The sequence below is a fragment of the Anoplolepis gracilipes genome, chromosome 2, assembly GCF_047496725.1.
Source record: "Anoplolepis gracilipes chromosome 2, ASM4749672v1, whole genome shotgun sequence".
Taxonomy (NCBI): domain Eukaryota; kingdom Metazoa; phylum Arthropoda; class Insecta; order Hymenoptera; family Formicidae; genus Anoplolepis; species Anoplolepis gracilipes.
The window spans coordinates 20974806-20992500 of NC_132971.1; the positions used below are offsets into that span (position 1 = coordinate 20974806).

Here is a 17695-nt window from a genome sequence, read left to right on the forward strand (position 1 = left end):
ACGATTATCAAAGTCGATACATGACGCGCGTGCGATGAAAATGGCTTTCCTCGACAAATGTACAGAAAGTAACACTTTGTCGTTCACAAGAGTTAACATTGAGAAAAATAACTTCTTACGCGATCATTTCTTTTTTTTCTGTATTACGGTAGGATATCCTTACAGCTGAATAAATATCCTCCATGAAGTCAGTTTGTTATATAATAGGGCGGTGGGGTGGGGGTGGGGGTGGGGGCAGGAGGCGGAAAAATTCGCACGAAGCTCGAGCTGTGATAACGAAATTTGTAAGTTTGGTTTTTTCTTTCTTTTTTTTTTTTTACGATCTTTAAAGAGAGTGGCTATTACAATGATTATGTTGAAAGTAGTGCTGAAAGTAGTGAAAGATATCTTTTTTTTAGTTTCTTATAAATATTCTGTTCTCTTATACACAGTAGTATTTGTTTTTCCTTTTCCTTTAACAGACCTGTTATAGTTTGTACAGAGGTCCTAAGTAATTCTTACAAGATAATAGTTAGAATCGTTTTCTAATTTTTTTTTTTTCGTGTGTGTAATTACAAGAGTTCGTCAATATATATATATATATATATATATATATATATATATATATATATATATATATATAATATAATTGTCCGGAAACAATCGGACGTCCAGTTTTGTCAGCGGTGACATCGTCGAGTGACGTATAGGAGCTTCTCTCTCTCTCTCTCTTTCAGACACACACACACACACATACATGCATACACACACACACACACACACACACACGCACGCACATACACACAGACACACACACGCACGCACACACATTTGCTCTTTATCTCTCGTTCAGCTTAAAAACAATTCAACGTGGCGAGGATCGACAAATCGCATCTTCGCGTGGCCGCCAATGCGAAATCACTCTCGCGTATAAAACTGCATTGGAGATGAGTGCATTCGTGCATTGCAATATGCATTATACGACGCATTTAAGTCGTGGGAAACTAATTCACATAAATGAATTAAAACATTAATCAATTTTTGTTTTAATATTTCTCAATCTTAAATTTACACAGATAAATTTATACAGTACATAAATAAATAAATAAATAAATATATATATATATATATATATATATATATATGTATGTGTATGTATATATATTTAATATAATATACATTTATTTCTTTTAAAATCTACGCATCGTATAATTTTAATGAAAACATTTATTTCTCTCGTAAAAATTAAAATAGATATCAACAAACACTAACAATAAGATTAGCTATAACAAATTAATAAAATAGATTTTTATGGAGATGAGAAATATAATATTGTCTTAAAAAAATTTCTTTTCCCGCAAAAAGTATTTATTTGTTGCGTATACTTTGAAGATTACGCGATAAAAATGACTCAATTGCATCGTTTATACGAACGCATTCGAACTCGCGGTTTGCAAGCGCGGCTTATGCGTTAGATCTCGCTAGATCATCTGTCGAAGATCTACGACGGAGGAGAAGCGCTTACGTACAACGCATGTACGTATACGTATATATCGGCGAAAGTCCGCTCGGCATTCTCTCGTCGTGTTTATTATATATATATATATTTTTTTTTTTGTTTTTACATTGTCTACCGTCGAAGCCTGCTCGATAAATAACAAATAAGGATTGAACGCTAGCTTGGAACACTACACCCCCTCTTCCTTCCTTTTTTTTCTTTTCTTTACTAATTACAAACTAAATAATCTTATAAGCTACGCGCTAAGTGAACTCGCAGATGACTATCATCGAATCGTCAACACACGTCGTGTCGTTAACACGTTGATTCCACGTGGAACAAGGATGTTTTTTTTTCGGATCGGCTTCGGAACAATCGATGAGATTCGCGAGCCAAGGAACACGACGTTACCCTGGGAAAAGAAAAAAAAACAGGTGATCTTTCGCTCATATAGATCGCGATAACGTGTGATATGGTAATCAACGTGTTAACGTGGCTATATAAATAACTATCGCTATATAAATTGAAGACGAACCTGAATCTCGAGTGAGAGCGATCGCTCGCATCGGTCACTTTTTTATCAATCGCTATCCTAAATCAACGATTATCATGAAATTATCAACGTAATGTGATAAATATATATATATATATATATATATGTATATATCCTTTCGAGAGGAGGAAATATTTAAGCATTTCTCGACCATCGGATTATCGAATCCTTAAATACGTTAAAGCTACGTTATTTAATATGTATAACGTCGCGTGCATGTACATAAGCATATATACATATAGGATGCCTTGAAAATTGCCAATTCTTCGATGCAGTCCGAATCTTTCAAGCTCACGGGAATAATCTGAATTTCTCTTTTTGATTTGCAATGTTAAATAATTTTGGTGCGATTATTAAAGGCTTCGATAAATAATATATCTGTTCAAATTCATCGGACGTTGATTAATTAACAAGATTTATGTATATTATTTAAGGTATATACATTCTCGCCGAAGTCTCTAATTCTCTCACCAAAATCCTTTAATCTTTCACGACAAAATTTAACCGCGTCATTATTAACGAAACAACACCGATCATTCTTCAAAAATAAGAAGATACACAATTTGCAAGATATCCTACACATACCGAGTAACCCATTTTAATGAATGCTGCAAAATATCTCTCAAATTAAGCCAAGTACAGCATGCTTTATGTACTTTGTTTACTTCGACAAGAGTATTATACGGAAAAAAGAAAAGAGTTGATTACACAAGAAATATTTTACTGCATTAATTATAACGGGATATAATATATGTATATAGACGTAATCGTGTGTGTGTGTGTGTATATATATATACATATATATACATATATATATATATATATATATATATATATATATATGTATATATATTTATAATTATATTTATATAATCGTATTTATATTTATATTTATAATCGTATTTATATTTGCATTTTGTGTTTGTATTTATATATTTATATTTGTATATTTATATGTTCTTTTTTATAGTTATGTTTATGTTCATATTTATAATTGCATTTATATTCATATTTATATTTTTGCTATGTATATGTAATAATTTACTATATTGTGTACAACAATGTCTTGGATAATCGTCGTTCGGGATGAAGAGACATTTCTCGTGTGTCTCTTTCGTGGATCATGAGAATTGAATTATTTAAAAAAAAAGACATCAACTTTTTATGCGTTTATCATGCGAGTGATGTAAAAGGTTAATAAAAAAATGAATGGTAATGAAAAAGCGATCGATTAAGAAGTCGAAAGCGTAACAAAAAAAAAAAAAATGAGTGGATTAATAAAAAAAAAAAAAGAAAGAAAGAATCGATTCACACTCTTGCTCGTCTGTTGCGAATAATCGTGCACTTTATTTTAAACGCTCGATTAGACTTTCGCAGGTTCAAAGAAAATCCTTATAATAAATCGGCATAAAGTTCTTCCATTTTTTTCTATATATTCCACTTTTCATATATTCAATATTATCATTAATAATTATCATAAGAGTGCCGCTCTTCGCGCTCGATTAATCGATTGACACGTCGTGAGAAACAAATTCTTATTTTTTTTTCTTTTTTTTTTCTCTTTATTATTAACTGTTTTTTTTTTGTCTTGCACTCGGCGAAACGTAATTGCATAACTTCCCTAGAATTCACCACACTTTAACCGCAATAAATAATGTGTTACTCGCTTATATACTTAATAATAAGTACTTTTACAACCGGCGGACCTCTCTCGCGTCGCACACGAGACGATCCCTCGCCGTACCTTCCCTCCTTTTCCCATTCCCTGTCAAAATACACACAAGCAACAAGGACTCCCAGCAGGAGCTACAAACAAATTCTCAGTAATCGCACAACGCATGTGTAATGTATTCCGTACGTGTTCGGCACATAAATAATTCGCCGTCGTTCGTTTCCCTTAAAAAAAAAAAGAAAAAAAAGCTAGCCCTTTCTCTCTTCACATACAACTTTTTCTCTCTCGCTATCGAGAATTGGAATAATAATCTCGATCGAAGCCGCTAAATAAATAATTCTATGGGTGCACGCTGTGTGTATATCTATACATGTATGTATATAAAACGAGATGTGTGTATATATATATATATATATATATATATGTACATGTATATTATATATATAGTTATTAATCGCTTTAATACATCTGAGAAAAAAAAAAAAGAAGAAGAAATTGAAGACTGTCACCGAACGCTCTCTCGCGATTCTTCGTCTTTATCATTTCTTCGGCTTCTCTTCCCGATCGAAATGCGGAAACGAAGTATGCGTAAATACACGCGCGGTATATTTGCTCCTGTTACATGATTAACGAGTGTATACTGATCGATATATATATATATATATAAATGTATATACCATTATATGGTCAAAGATACCCGGCCCGCCGAGTAACCGATTACAAACACGATCGTATAATATATTTATACGAAGGAGAAACATGGCTGTCTGTAAAACGAGATTGTTAACATTTATTCAGATATATCACGAAAGCAAAGCATCGATATAATATTCAAATTTTTTTTTTTTAATCCTCCACGGGATTATTTTGCCGCGTCGATTAATCCGCGCGCGTATTTACCGCACATATATATATATATATGATTTATCGGTTAAACGCGATAACGTTAACGGCTTACAATGATGATTATATATATAGATATAATCGTGCGATTACTGACTGCAACGTTCGATCGAGAATCAATCCTTTCTTTCATACGACAAATTTAATTAGCGCGAGGATGTACAGAGCGAGATAGAGAGATATTTCGGATCGCAAAGGCATCTACGCGGGGCGACCTGGTCTCCTCTCGCATTTAGCAGCGAAATCGAGTATTACGGATCATCTAGAGATACGCTGATCATTTGAGACGTGACTGTCGCATCTTTTACATGTAATAAAAAAAAAAAAAAAACAACATTTAATCGCGAAGCGCGTGCGTTAACGAGATCCTGAGAGAATTATAACCGTGAGTTTGCGAAATCACGCGACACATGGTATTAACCCGATGGCTCCTCCAACGCGTGCTCTCGAAATAACTATATTTTCTTGGGGAGAGTGATAAGGGGAAGGGGGGGGGGACGAAAGAAGGGGTAGGAAGGGGATGGGGGTGGAGAGAGAGAAGCGTACTATATTTGTTTAATATATTTAACGCTATTTACAAGGACCTCGTCAGAGTTTGGTTCGAGCGAACGAGAAAAAGGAACATTTTTAACAAACAATTGCTCGAGAAACGCAGCTCGGAAGAGATACACAGGACCATTATTATTAATATTAATATTAATATTATTATTATTATTATTATTATTATTATTATTATTATTATTATTATGCAACAATCGCAGCGTACAATGTACCGGCGCCAGCCGGTGACCCGCAACAATCTCGCTGCGTCGGAAGTGTGTGGAATTATGAGGAACACCCGTAATATACGAATAATAACCGCCAACCGGGTTAATACCGTCGTGTTCGAGTCCGATTCCCTCTAAGTCGAGTTCGCGGATTCGAGTCGCCGTCGAATCCACGATCGAAAAAAACGGCATCGTTGCTCGACGTTGCACCACCATCGTATGTAGCCCGGTTGCACCTCGATTGCATCGAGCTGTCTGCTCGATTTTTGCGGTTTTATTTTAATTATGATACAAGTAACGGGATGGGAATAGAGAGCTGACACGTTTGCAGTCCGGAAAAGAAGTCGACTGGATCAATCGCGTCCCTCTGCGACGTTTGTTTTTCTTCTTTATTAATTATATAATTTTTTTTTCTTCCCCCCCTTTTTTTTTTTTTTGTTTCCCCCTAGAACACAATTGGAGACCGTAAAGCACGTGCCGATCATGCACGAGAACTCTTTGGCCTGACCGATCCGAGATGCAACCGGACTCTAGGATTTAGAGCAAACCAGGAGCAACTTGTCCGCACTTGCGTCTTCATATAATCTGAACAATAATCGCCTGTAATAGCCGAAGACACGTGTGCGGACAACGATTTTATATATATATATATATATCGATATATCGTCGGTTTCTTTGGTTTTTCCTTTTTTATTTTTTCTTGCCTATATCAAAGCCTATCAAAGTGAGTAGAAGGTGAAGAAGTGAAAGCACGCTGATTCTTAGAACTTTCCAGCAGCTCTGGCGGATTTACAAGGCTCGAAAAAACGGTGAGAGAATTATTCGCTTACAAATAAATCCTTAGTATGTATCTATGTATATATATATATATGTATATATGTATATATGTATATATGTATATCGACACACACGGACAAGAATATAAACTCTGCGGCGCGAAACAAGTGGTCGACACCGGTGTTTCTCGCGATCGTGTCAGCTGTGCGACTCGATGCGGGAAAGCCTCGATCTCAACTTTAACAACGAATACCTTCTTCGATCGATCTGGAACAGATTTTTTTCTCAATTAAAAAAAAAAAAAAAAGGGTCGATAGTTTCTTTTCCTTTTCTCTTTCTTTGAATTGCGAATTATTTTAGCGAACGATGATGATAAGACGCGATTAATTACGTCGGCACAAATTTTCGCAACTTAATAATTTGCCAAGTAAATAATCTTACTTTTTATCTAATTAATTTTTTAAGGAGGTTTAAGAAATAAAATTTTCCCTTTCTCGGAATTTTAATCCGAGATTTAACAAGCAAAGTATTGAAGTATATTTATAAAATATATTTTATAGCCATGAGGAAGATCGAAGAGAATCGTTGGTAAATTTAAAAGTCGAGGATCCCGGGGAAACATCCTGCACATTCCCTCTCAGCCAGGATCGTCCCGTGAAACGACCCTCGAGCTATAAGTCGTTCGTTTGCGTTAATTGAATCGCGTTAAGACATAATCGTCGAAGGTACAGCCACGCGATACTTTTTTTTTTTTTTTAATACACTGCGCGAGAGAAATGCGTTTTTAAGTACATAGATACAATATAAGAATCGCGTTTATGGCGCATAAAAGTATTCTCGATGCTCCTCTCAGTTAATAAGGGACGGGATGACTCGCGCAATATTTTTTTGCCAATGATGAGCGAAGAAGGGAACAGAAACGAAGTCGAAAATGGCAAGATGACGTGAATGATGATAACGAAAATATATATCAGTGTGTGTGTGTGTGTGTGTGTATGTGAATATAACGTATGTATAGTCTGTGTATGTGAGAATTTGCTCTCGAGTCACAATCGGTCATCATCTGTCTGCTTCCTTTTTTTCGAAAGCACAAAGTTGTCATCTAATTCCAAAAACCAAAAGAAACAAAATTGAGATCAACTGTATTCATATTAAATATATGTGAACTCTTCGTGTTGTAAAAAAGCGTGTTCAACTTGAATAAAGTTGATAAAGATTTTATCTTCTTTACGTTGGATTTGGATTAGCTTTTCCGGCAAAAGAAGAATCAGCCATCGCGATAGAAATTGCGAAAATTATTAAAAATTTATCTTTACATTTATCTTTGAATCCGCGCCCCCGTTTCTTTTGTGCATATTTAAGCGCGTAATAAGAGAGAAAACAACTATTCGCGGTCCTAAGAAAAATCACAAAAATTGTAAAATGACGATGGTGAGTTAGATTAGGGCGAGGTGACGTTGGGCAACGTCAGTGACAACAATAATGAAGGATGACAATGCAAATGTGTACGCTTGTATTTACGTGTATTTGTACGTGCTTGTTTGTGTAGATGTGTGTGTGTGTGTGTGTGTGTGTGTGTGTGTGTCGTGTGCGTGCGTGTAACACAAAGGTATACATAACAACAGCGCGTCTTTATTATTTGGCAGTGTAAGGCATATAGAGTGCTTAAGACTAGAATAAGGTGCAGTAAATAGGCCTCTTAAAGCCTGTTTCAAACGAAGTCCTATCATGTATTTATATGTATATTAATACGGACCTAAAAGAGAGAGAACTCTCTTTGCTTTACTTATACTCTTTTTTTTTTTTTTTCTTTTCCATCATTAATCCTCGTAATGTAACCGATGACGGGGTGTAATAACTTGACTTAGGTACTTCGAAGACTTGAAAATATTTTCCTCTTTTCATTTTACTCAACACACTTTTTCTCCGCGTATATTCTTTCTTCTCTACATTTTTCTCTTCTTTTTACACTCGATATATTTTTTCTCCCTCGCTCTCTCTCTCTCTCTCTCTCTCTCTCTCTCTCTCTCTCTCTCTCTCTCTCTCTTTCTCTTTCTTTATCTCTCTCTTCCTCTTTTTCGCTTCTTCTCCTCTTTCGTTTTCTCTCTTTCTTTCCTTCGTAAAAGGGCGGTTGAGAAACAGATATAAACTAAAACTATGAAATACGAGCTACTGACTTCATGGAGATGTGACTTCGTACATACATTACACGCTATTCTCTATTATTTGGCAGCGGTCTTGCACTTAAGAACGTAAAACTTATACGACGAAGTATAATAAACCTATATTGCCAACGTTTACGTCGGGATCCGATGAGCGATGGCATTTCTCGATTATAGTCGCGTAATCGAGCATCCGCGAAATTCTATATTCCCCCCTCTCTTTGCCCTTTCTCTTTTTTTTTTTTTACCCGTTTTCTTTCTTTCTCCTTTTCTTTTTGTTCTCTTGCTCTCGAACAGCCGTGAGAAGAAACACATTTCGTCGCAATTGCGAGAGATACGAATATCTCTCTCTAGTGTGTGTGTGTGTGTGTGTGGTGTGATATTTATAATTATATTTATTTATATATATATATATATATATATATATATATATGTATATATATATATATATATAGTTCTCTTTTTGTATATATATATATATATATATTTATTTACGCGCTTCTCGTAACGTTACGTGAAATCGATATAGGTCCTGAGAATAACATCGTAGTCACAGGATGAACGAAAATCTGGTTTTTTTTTCGTTTTCTTTTTTTCTAGCGTACCCAGGGAAAGGTAAAATTATTCCCCCCCTCCCTTCCTCCCCCCATTTAGGTCGCTTTAAGTCCCTCGGCGATTGTAACGAGTCGGTTAAATGTGATCTTCTCTTCGATCGTAAGTATTATCGCCTGTTCGCGTGTGTCCGTCCCATCTTTTTCCGAGAGTGTAAGCGCGATTTCATACCCTTCATCTTTGATTTTTCCTCTCTTCCCAGCTCGCTTGATATATATATATATATATATATATATATATATATATATATATATATATATATTGCGATAGCACGTGTGATTACGCTTTTACTGTCAGGATTTCCGTATCGATTTAAGCGTAATAATGGCAATGTCGTGGCGATCGATTCTGTAATCTGGCATCAGCAAAGAAGAATCGGTGCGACTTTATATGTAATATTTTTCTAATTTCTTCATCTCGCCCATTTTCATTTTTTTTTTCTTCTCTCAGAATTATTTCTTCAGCTTCTCCTCGACATATATCGACAACATGATGTAACACGCTACAAAACAATTTACATTTACAGACACCTGCTTTTCGCTTTTGCGTTTTCTTCTTCCTCAAACTCTCTTCTGTCAGTAAGGCACCCCTAGTGCAGAGTATATTCACGGAAGTATTAGGGCAATACAAACTAGTGACTAGATCATCCTTAAGTCAAGAGCGCAAGAGAGAGATTGGGAGAGCGACAAAAAGAAAAGAGAAAGAGTAATTTGCGAAGGGAGAGAAAAAAAATAATTTTTCAAAAAGAGAAGAAAAGAAGAAAAGCAAGAATGATCATTTTTGGAGGAGTAACGATAACAATTAATATACGAAAGAATAGAGAAAGAGAGAGCAAGAAAGGCAGATAGAGATGAAGAGAGAAGTACGGGGCGAGAGAAAGAGCGAGAGAACGAGGGAGAGAGAATGTCACGCGACGAAGAAGAAAGAAGATAATTAGAGAGAGAGCCGAAGGAAGAAACTGCCAAGGGATGAAGGTAAAAGAAGAACGAAAAAAACGACAGGAGTCGACAATGATTCGACAATTCAAGATATAAGCCTTTAAACTCCAAATCTTTCCCCTTTTTTTTCCTCTTTCTCTCTCTCCCTCTCTCTCCCTTTAAACTTCAATTCCTTTCTCTTTCCTCCTCTCTTCGCTTTCCCTTCCGCGTTCCCAGCTCATGTGCAGCCGTCGTGGCGTCTCTTCCACACAGCGGTGCGTCAAGGAACGAAAGAATTCTCAGCAAACACGCACACGCACACACGATAAAAGAGAGAAACACAAGAGAGACGCAAGGTGGTACGGTGAGGGAACGTAAGGGAGGCGTACGTAACATAACTCAACTACGTATAGGAGGCAGTGGTGCGTTACTTTGGGGTAATATTTATAATTGATGTCTTTTCTCGCACACGCTGCAGCGGTTTTATCGCGTCGTTCTCGTCGCGAGAATAAAAGGAGGGCCCAAACGGGAAGTCAAAGGACCCCCTTTGTTGCGCGCGCGCGCACGCATTCATCGAAGCAACTAACAACGGATCCTCCACTCCACTTTTTCCCTCTCCCTGTACCCCCCTTTCTCTCCTACAGTTTTTCTCTCCAATTCGCTTCCCATAAACCCCCTGATCTTCCTCTATGAGCGACCGACGGCCACGGGGAGACGACGAGCGCGAGAAGATGGCGAAGACGTCGTCGTCGTCGTCGTCGTCGTCGTTATCGTCGGCCTGCTCGTAGTGACAGTAGTAGTACGAGTAGTAGTAGCAGTAGTAGTAGTAGGAGTAGTAGTAGTAGTAGTAATAGTAGTAGTAGGCGTCGCTATTGACGACGCGGCGGCGTCGTCTCTAAACGGCAGTCTCAGTATGACTGTGACTCGAGAGCCTCTCGACGTCGATTTCCGGTATGGTGAGCTCGTCCGGTATGTTGTCGGCGTACTCGATGCTGCTTGTCTGCGAGAGTCGCTTGCTCAAGGACGACTGCTTCCTCAGTACCTCCGCCAGGGTGGTGCTGCTATGCTCGCCGTAGCGCGTGTCTAGGCCCTGCCGAAATGCGTTCACTACGCGGATCTGCAAATTGGAAAGCCGGTAAGGGTCAGATCAGTCTGGTCGAGATCGAAAGCCGATCGGCGACGACCGGGATCACCGGGATCGTCGCCGATGTGCGAGCGAGATAGATGACAGGCACACGCAACAGCAAGTTGCAGGCTGCCGGCACACGAACTCGAAATATAGATAGGAAAAATGTTCAGGCTCAGAGATTTAGAATGCCGCGAACATTGCGTATATATGTATATACAGGGGTGGTTCTAAACTGACTACCTATTTTCGTCAAATTCCACGTATTTTTTTCAATTATTTTACTAACATAATGGTACGTCTATATATGTACAAATCCAAATGTATTTAGAAAAGTTTAATTGCTTTATATAATTTTTTTATTTCTCTTCAGCTCGTCGATGAATGTGCAAGAATATTTAAATTAAAATCCAGGTTTTTATTTAAACGTATAGATATTTTTTTCACCTCTTAAAAGTATTTTTTATATTTCCTATTATTTTGCAAAACAGATAGCCACTTTAAGAATATCCTGCATGTATACTTACATATATACGTACAATGAAGATTCCGCACAAATTGTCCGCAAAACTGACCGCTCTTATGCTTTACAATCGCCTTCCTTTTTTCCATTCATTTTCGGAACCGATCTTTCCAAAGAACTTTAATCTCCCCGCGTTAATTGAAATGAAAACTAATCGATATTAGCAACACACGCACTCTTTCTTTTATTTTTTCCCAACTAAATTTTTTGCAGAAAAAAAAAATTGGAAAGGCTGGTTCCCAATCTATCGAGGAAGCTTTCGTTAAAGAATAACGCGTCAGTCTTTTGTGGGACACCCTATACAGATATTAATATGTATCGCAACGCGGCGGGGGAATGGAATCAGGGGATGAATCGCAAATGGAAAAAAAAAATTCTCTTTTCCAGTCGCTTCTTAATTCTATTTTAATTTTTCCAACTTGTTGAATGCTTATTTAGATTAAATTGAATTCAATCATCTATCGTATCGATAGATCTCCTTTATTATTATCATCCGATTCATCCTTAAGACCCCCTTCGCTTTGCATTCCCGCCACTTGAGATACGTAGATAACAAGACAGAAAGCAGCGATGCCATAAAATATTACAGAACTAGCAGAGGGCTTGGCTCGTTCTGCGGAACAAGGCATTATTGAACACAGACTTCGGAGCAGCTGCGTCGGTATGCTAGGGATAGGAGAGAGTGGTTTGTGAGAGTTGCATGTGAGAATCTTTGCGATACCTCGGCATACTTACTTCAAGAGAAAGAGAGAGAGAGAGAGAGAGAGAGAGAGAGAGAGACAGACAGACAGACAGACAGACAGAAAAGAGAGAGTGAGAGAGCGATCTTTGCGATTCTCCGGAATCATGTGCGAAAGACGCTCAGCTTGAGAATGCTTAACACATTGAGGACTTTGATAAGATACGTTTCCTACGTTGAACACGAGATAAAATTCGCTCAAATAACGTGCACTGTTAAATTTTGCAGAAATACCATCTTTTATACACAAATATTCTAAAAGGTACAATGTATAATGTCAAGAAAACAAAGCTTGTAAGGTAAATGTCTCTATTTGTGACCACTCGCGGATTTTACATTAAATTAATCAAAAGTTTTCAGTAATTCATCCTTGTGTTTGTTAAACAATTAATCAAACACAATAAATATTCTTTTCAAGGATGAATTACTTAAAACTTTTGATTGATTTAATAAAATCGCGAGTGGTCACAAATGGGGGGTCATGGTCACAAAATTATACATCTCGTCTTACAATTAGATTATCTCTCGAATATCCGAAAGAATATATAAATTGATGTATCCAGTCCGCAAAGTGTTAAGCCTACACAAAATGCTGTTTATTATCTCCTAGAATCAACTTTGATAATTCGATCATCTTGTACAGATGGGTGAGAGAGGGTGAGCTCAGCAAACGTGGGAATCAATAAAAGTCGATTTGTTCTTAGCGAGAACTTGGCACATACAAGTTGAATAATTAAATTTAGAAATTGGGTTCTCTTATCGTCAATCCTGATCGCGAATCTAATAATAATTATTACGTGTTACTACAGTTGAACCCAATGGGTCACACGCAACTTTTCAACTCATTGTCAATTATTTGACAATCAAGAAGATATGCGTTGTAAATTCATATATAACATTTAATATCTAATATTTTATTTAATATATAAAAACGAGATATATTTTTAAAAAATGACACTTATATATAATTTTTCAGTCATTTATCACACTTTTTGTATCGGTCCATCCCGTTACAGTTTTCGCCAAGGAAAAATCGACTTTGAATTGGTTGAAAGACACATTTCTGCCGCCAGTTACCACTTTTGCAAACTCCCAATGTTCGTTGATCGCTTCTAATCGAGTACCTCGCAATTGCGCAGGGTAAACGAATGCGGCCTGCAAAAGAAGATGTACCGACGTCGCCGCTCTCTGCAACTATGCTTGCAATTTGCCGCGTAACATCGCATGCATCCATTGACACTAGAGTCATTAAAGAGGACAAAAATCCAATCCACGTCCGCGCATTCGGCGACGAGTTTTCAGCATCTGACGCGACTTTCTCCAAAGTTATAATTACGTATTTTTTTTGTGGCAAAAAATGGAAAATTTATTTCGCATTTAAGTACTCGCAAAAAATTAAAACTCGAAAAAAAAAATGAACTAAATCTATGTCGAGATTCATTCGGTAAAACCACGGCTTTTTCAATCTCAAAATATCACAAACTTTCGAGATGAGGAATTTTCAAGAAATAAATTTTGCGTGTATTGATTTTTTCATAGGATTGTCAAAATATATAATAGCTGAATAAATATTACTCGCAGAGGCTGGTTGGCCCGATGCCGAAGAATGCGGGACGAATTGACGCGCGACATTTATGCGGTCATACAGAGTGCGGATTTTCTGTTTCTCTCGTAGCGTCGGAGAAGCCTTAATCGATCGAGAACAAGATAGGAAAAAGTGGAAGAAGGAAAAGCATGTAGAGATAGAACAGACAGACAGACAGACAGACAGACAGACAGACAGACAGACAGACAGACACGGTTGGAAGAAGCAAGAGGAGAGGAGAGCGATCGAGAAGACAAGAGTCTGGATTGCCATTTAATCAAGCAATATGATTTATGGTTTGGGAAAGCTCGTTGTATCAACTTCTTCAGAGAAGAAGCGATGAAAAGCTGCGATTCACGTTCAGAGAAGCCTTTAGAGAGTCCTCGACTCACGAGATTTAATCGTTATCCTATTAGCATACCAATTCATTCGTACCGGAAGAGAAGTAATAATCTCGACGAGCTGAATCTTTGATATCGCGGCTACAAAGAAGGACACATCTTTCGCGATAATAATATCAAAATTTTCGCTCTGCGAGATTATAAAACTCTCGAACCAACTATCTCGTTAGTTTTGCACTCGATCAGTAACGCGCTTCCTCCACTGTGGTTCATGTCATTCTTATCATTAAAGGTCTCTCTACTCGCGACTGATCATTGGTTGGGATTTTCTACTTACAGATCTGGTTGTTGTCAATCATAAAAATTTCCCACTGCAACTTGCGATCGATCATCATGCAACACGCAGCAATTTTTTATCGCGACAGTGGAAAAGGCCCGTGACTGGTCAGACGAATAATTTAAAAAAGTATCAATGATCAAACGCCAATTCAGTGATAATACAAATGCTGGCGAGCAAATGATGCGAAAAGGCCAAAAAGTATCGACTGCGAGAAAAAGGTCCAATCTTACCTTTCAGCTGCACCTGTATACACATTTATTTTCGCGAATTAATTGATAATTCGCAATCTTAGAGAAGCAGTGGTTAGGTTTCTTGATTAAGGTACCGACGGATATGCGTCTTAAACAATGCAATAAAATGTTGCCAGACTCTGAAAGACGTTTCTCGTTTTTCGCCGTTTCGAGAAGGATTCGTATTCGTAATGTTAGACAAACCTCCACATTTTCGGAGTCTAAATCTCTATTGGCAAACGCATCAAAAGAATTGCTGACGTTCGACTCACCGTTCGATGATCCATCCTTTGGAGGCGCGGTTATTTTCAATCATAATTCTCCCGAAATAGATCGAAACGGGACATTACGAGCGACGAAAATCCTGGCAACATAATACGTCCGAGACGCCAGAAAGAAACAGGATGTGCACTCTGTACGGAGTTTGGTCGTCGAACGTTTCGTGTAAAAGTGAGAGAGTTTTATAGCCGACCAAACGGGAGTCATCAGCAAAACGAAAAAATTACAACAAGCAACACGCGCGAAAAAAAATATCGAGCATTACACGTCAAAACGACACAGTTCATATATATTTGTAACAATAAAAGTTTAAAAAAAAAAGGTGGAAAAGAAGATCTATAGGCCTATGATCAGCTGCATGCATTCGGCAAATCTATGCCACTACACTATGTGATTCGGCTAAATTTCAGAGACTCCCGCGAAAAAGCAACAATTGACAGCAAGGGAAAGAGGAGGAGGGATGAGGGAGAGAAACTGTCTCCATCATCCCATAATCTTCGGCTTCCTTCCTTCCTTTTTTTTTCTTTTTTCTTTTTTTTTTCTGCGTTCCTCAGACTCGGCCGGGACGTGCGTTCGCACACACGCACGTCTTCTCTCGCCCGAGGGTATAACAGGCGCAAGTATTAATTATCGCCGACACACACAACATTCAAAAGAGAATACTTACGCGATGCAGGGGACGTTACCGCTTTCGTATTTCGGCGTGGCGACCGTACCCCAGCTACAGACCCCGAAGACTGCATCTCGGGTGCCCGGGTCTTGCGCCCCCCACCCCTCGGGGCGTTCACGCGCTTAAATACGTGTCTGCGTCCTTTTTTTTCTCTTTTTTTCGCTTTTTTGTGTCTGGCACGAAACAACATGCACGCTATGCCAAGTAATGCGCACTGCCGATTGTACGTATCGCAATATACGGACGACGACTCTCTCAACGGAAAAAGGGGGTATGTTGCATCGAATTTCACGTGGGAAGATGTCAGGAGCAAGAGTGAAAGGATTAACGGTTGAAAGGATTAACAAGAAAGAAAGAAAGAGAAAGAGATAGAATCGAGGGAGCTAAGAGAGAAAAGAAAAAGGGAGAGAGAGAGAGAGAGAGAGAGAGAGAGAGAGAGAGAAAGAAAAAAAGAATAAAAAGTGATATCTTCTTGAACAATATTCGGGAAAGAATTTAACCGTACTACAGCTTCCATCGATAGAATTTTTCTCGAAGATAAGGAAAATAAAGTTCTCTTCAAATTGATAATTTTTTATATATCTGATAAGTTGTATATCGCGTGTTATCGATTCAATGACAAAATATTAATTATGATTGTAAATTATTCTGAATTAATAGAAAAGTTACAATTTCGCTTATTCAACATATTTGAAAAACAATTAATTTTATTGCAATGATATAAAAACAAACAGACTTTTTTAAATCATCTTTCGAGAAGACTTTCGTCTCGAACTTTTCTCTTCGTATCTCTCCCATCACGAGAGATACTTTACTTTGTTATTTTATTTAGGGATTGTAGCGTTACCAGAAAATCGAATGATTGATCGGCAGCGTAATGTGTACTACGTTCCATCGATCTTCGTCGAGTGTCTGAAAGGTTTTTTTTTGGAATAAAGATGATAATATACTATGGAGGAAAATGATGAGCTGGTATATAAAAAGAAGTTTGATTAAAAAAAAATAAATAAAAGAAATATACAAAATATCTCGGTTTCTCGTCCACTGGAGAATCACACATCGTAATTGAAATTCTCGCCTTAATTTTAAAATATACAATATATTACAATGTATTACATTCGTCACGACTTGTCAAAATTTGGATTTCGTGAATTGACCCGATCGTGTCGCGATCTAACAGTAATTACGTAACGATGTGGAATCACTCAAAAAAAATGATCTTGCGACGTCAACAGAAATTTTCTAGGTGTAAAAAATTAACTGAAATAGATAAATTATTAGCAAATACTGTGATACCGCATATATTTTGCGCTTAATCAATTTAAATGACAGAGATAGAATTTTTATCTGTACCATTAGTGTAATTTAGACAGAAAATCTGTGATGCCCATCTTTAAGGCCTATTGTCAGGGACAATTATATTTGTCCTTGTATAATTAATATTTGGCAATAGGATCTAAATTTTCTAGAGGTATCGCTAGAATATTGCTACTATAAATTCTATACGTGACAAACGATATTCTAACAAATACAAAAAGTAGCGATAAATTTTAATTGAGACATCTAGAAATCTATCTACATTAGCAAAATATTTTTTTGAATGATAATTTATTTATTTCAAGATCCTCATGATTTTTAATAAAATTTATTTAAAACGAATCATTCACTCAACAAAATGATCTTGCAACTTCAACAGAAATTTTCTAAGTGTAATAAATTTAATAAGTGTAATAAATTTTAATTGAGACATCTAGAAATCTACATTAGCAAAATATTTTTTTGAGCGATTCAATTCGAGAGAAAAGATTTTCGTTACAAATTAAATCGAAACTAAAAATTGAAACTAGAAATCGACAATATCTCGGCGAGTTCACTTTTCAACTTTGAGGGGGGAAAAAAAATATCATTCTCTTATCGCGTTTCGCGCCACGAATAAATGAAATCTCCCTTGGATATCTGTAACATCGATGTATATGAACTGGGCGAAATAACGTCACTTTTAATTTCCGATCGTAGAAAAAA

The 17695-nt window shown here is 37.1% G+C and overlaps 1 protein-coding gene across 10 annotated transcripts in view; it reads right to left on the minus strand.

Annotated features, from left to right (window-relative positions):
* Pmca (plasma membrane calcium-transporting ATPase 3) overlaps positions 1–17695 on the minus strand; it is a 95645-nt gene that overhangs the window by 5042 nt on the left and 72908 nt on the right. For 4 of the 10 annotated variants that reach the window (XM_072909569.1, XM_072909578.1, XM_072909561.1 and 1 more), the window contains one exon: positions 290–10957. The exons of 3 other annotated variants lie outside the window; for them this stretch is intronic. In XM_072909569.1, coding sequence (XP_072765670.1) covers positions 10736–10957 — 222 coding nt within the window. In that variant the 3' untranslated portion in view covers positions 290–10735. Of the gene's footprint in view, positions 1–289; positions 10958–15125; positions 16586–16606 lie in introns of those variants that run through there. 3 more of the 10 variants (XR_012048355.1, XM_072909622.1, XM_072909587.1) reach the window with 3 other exon arrangements.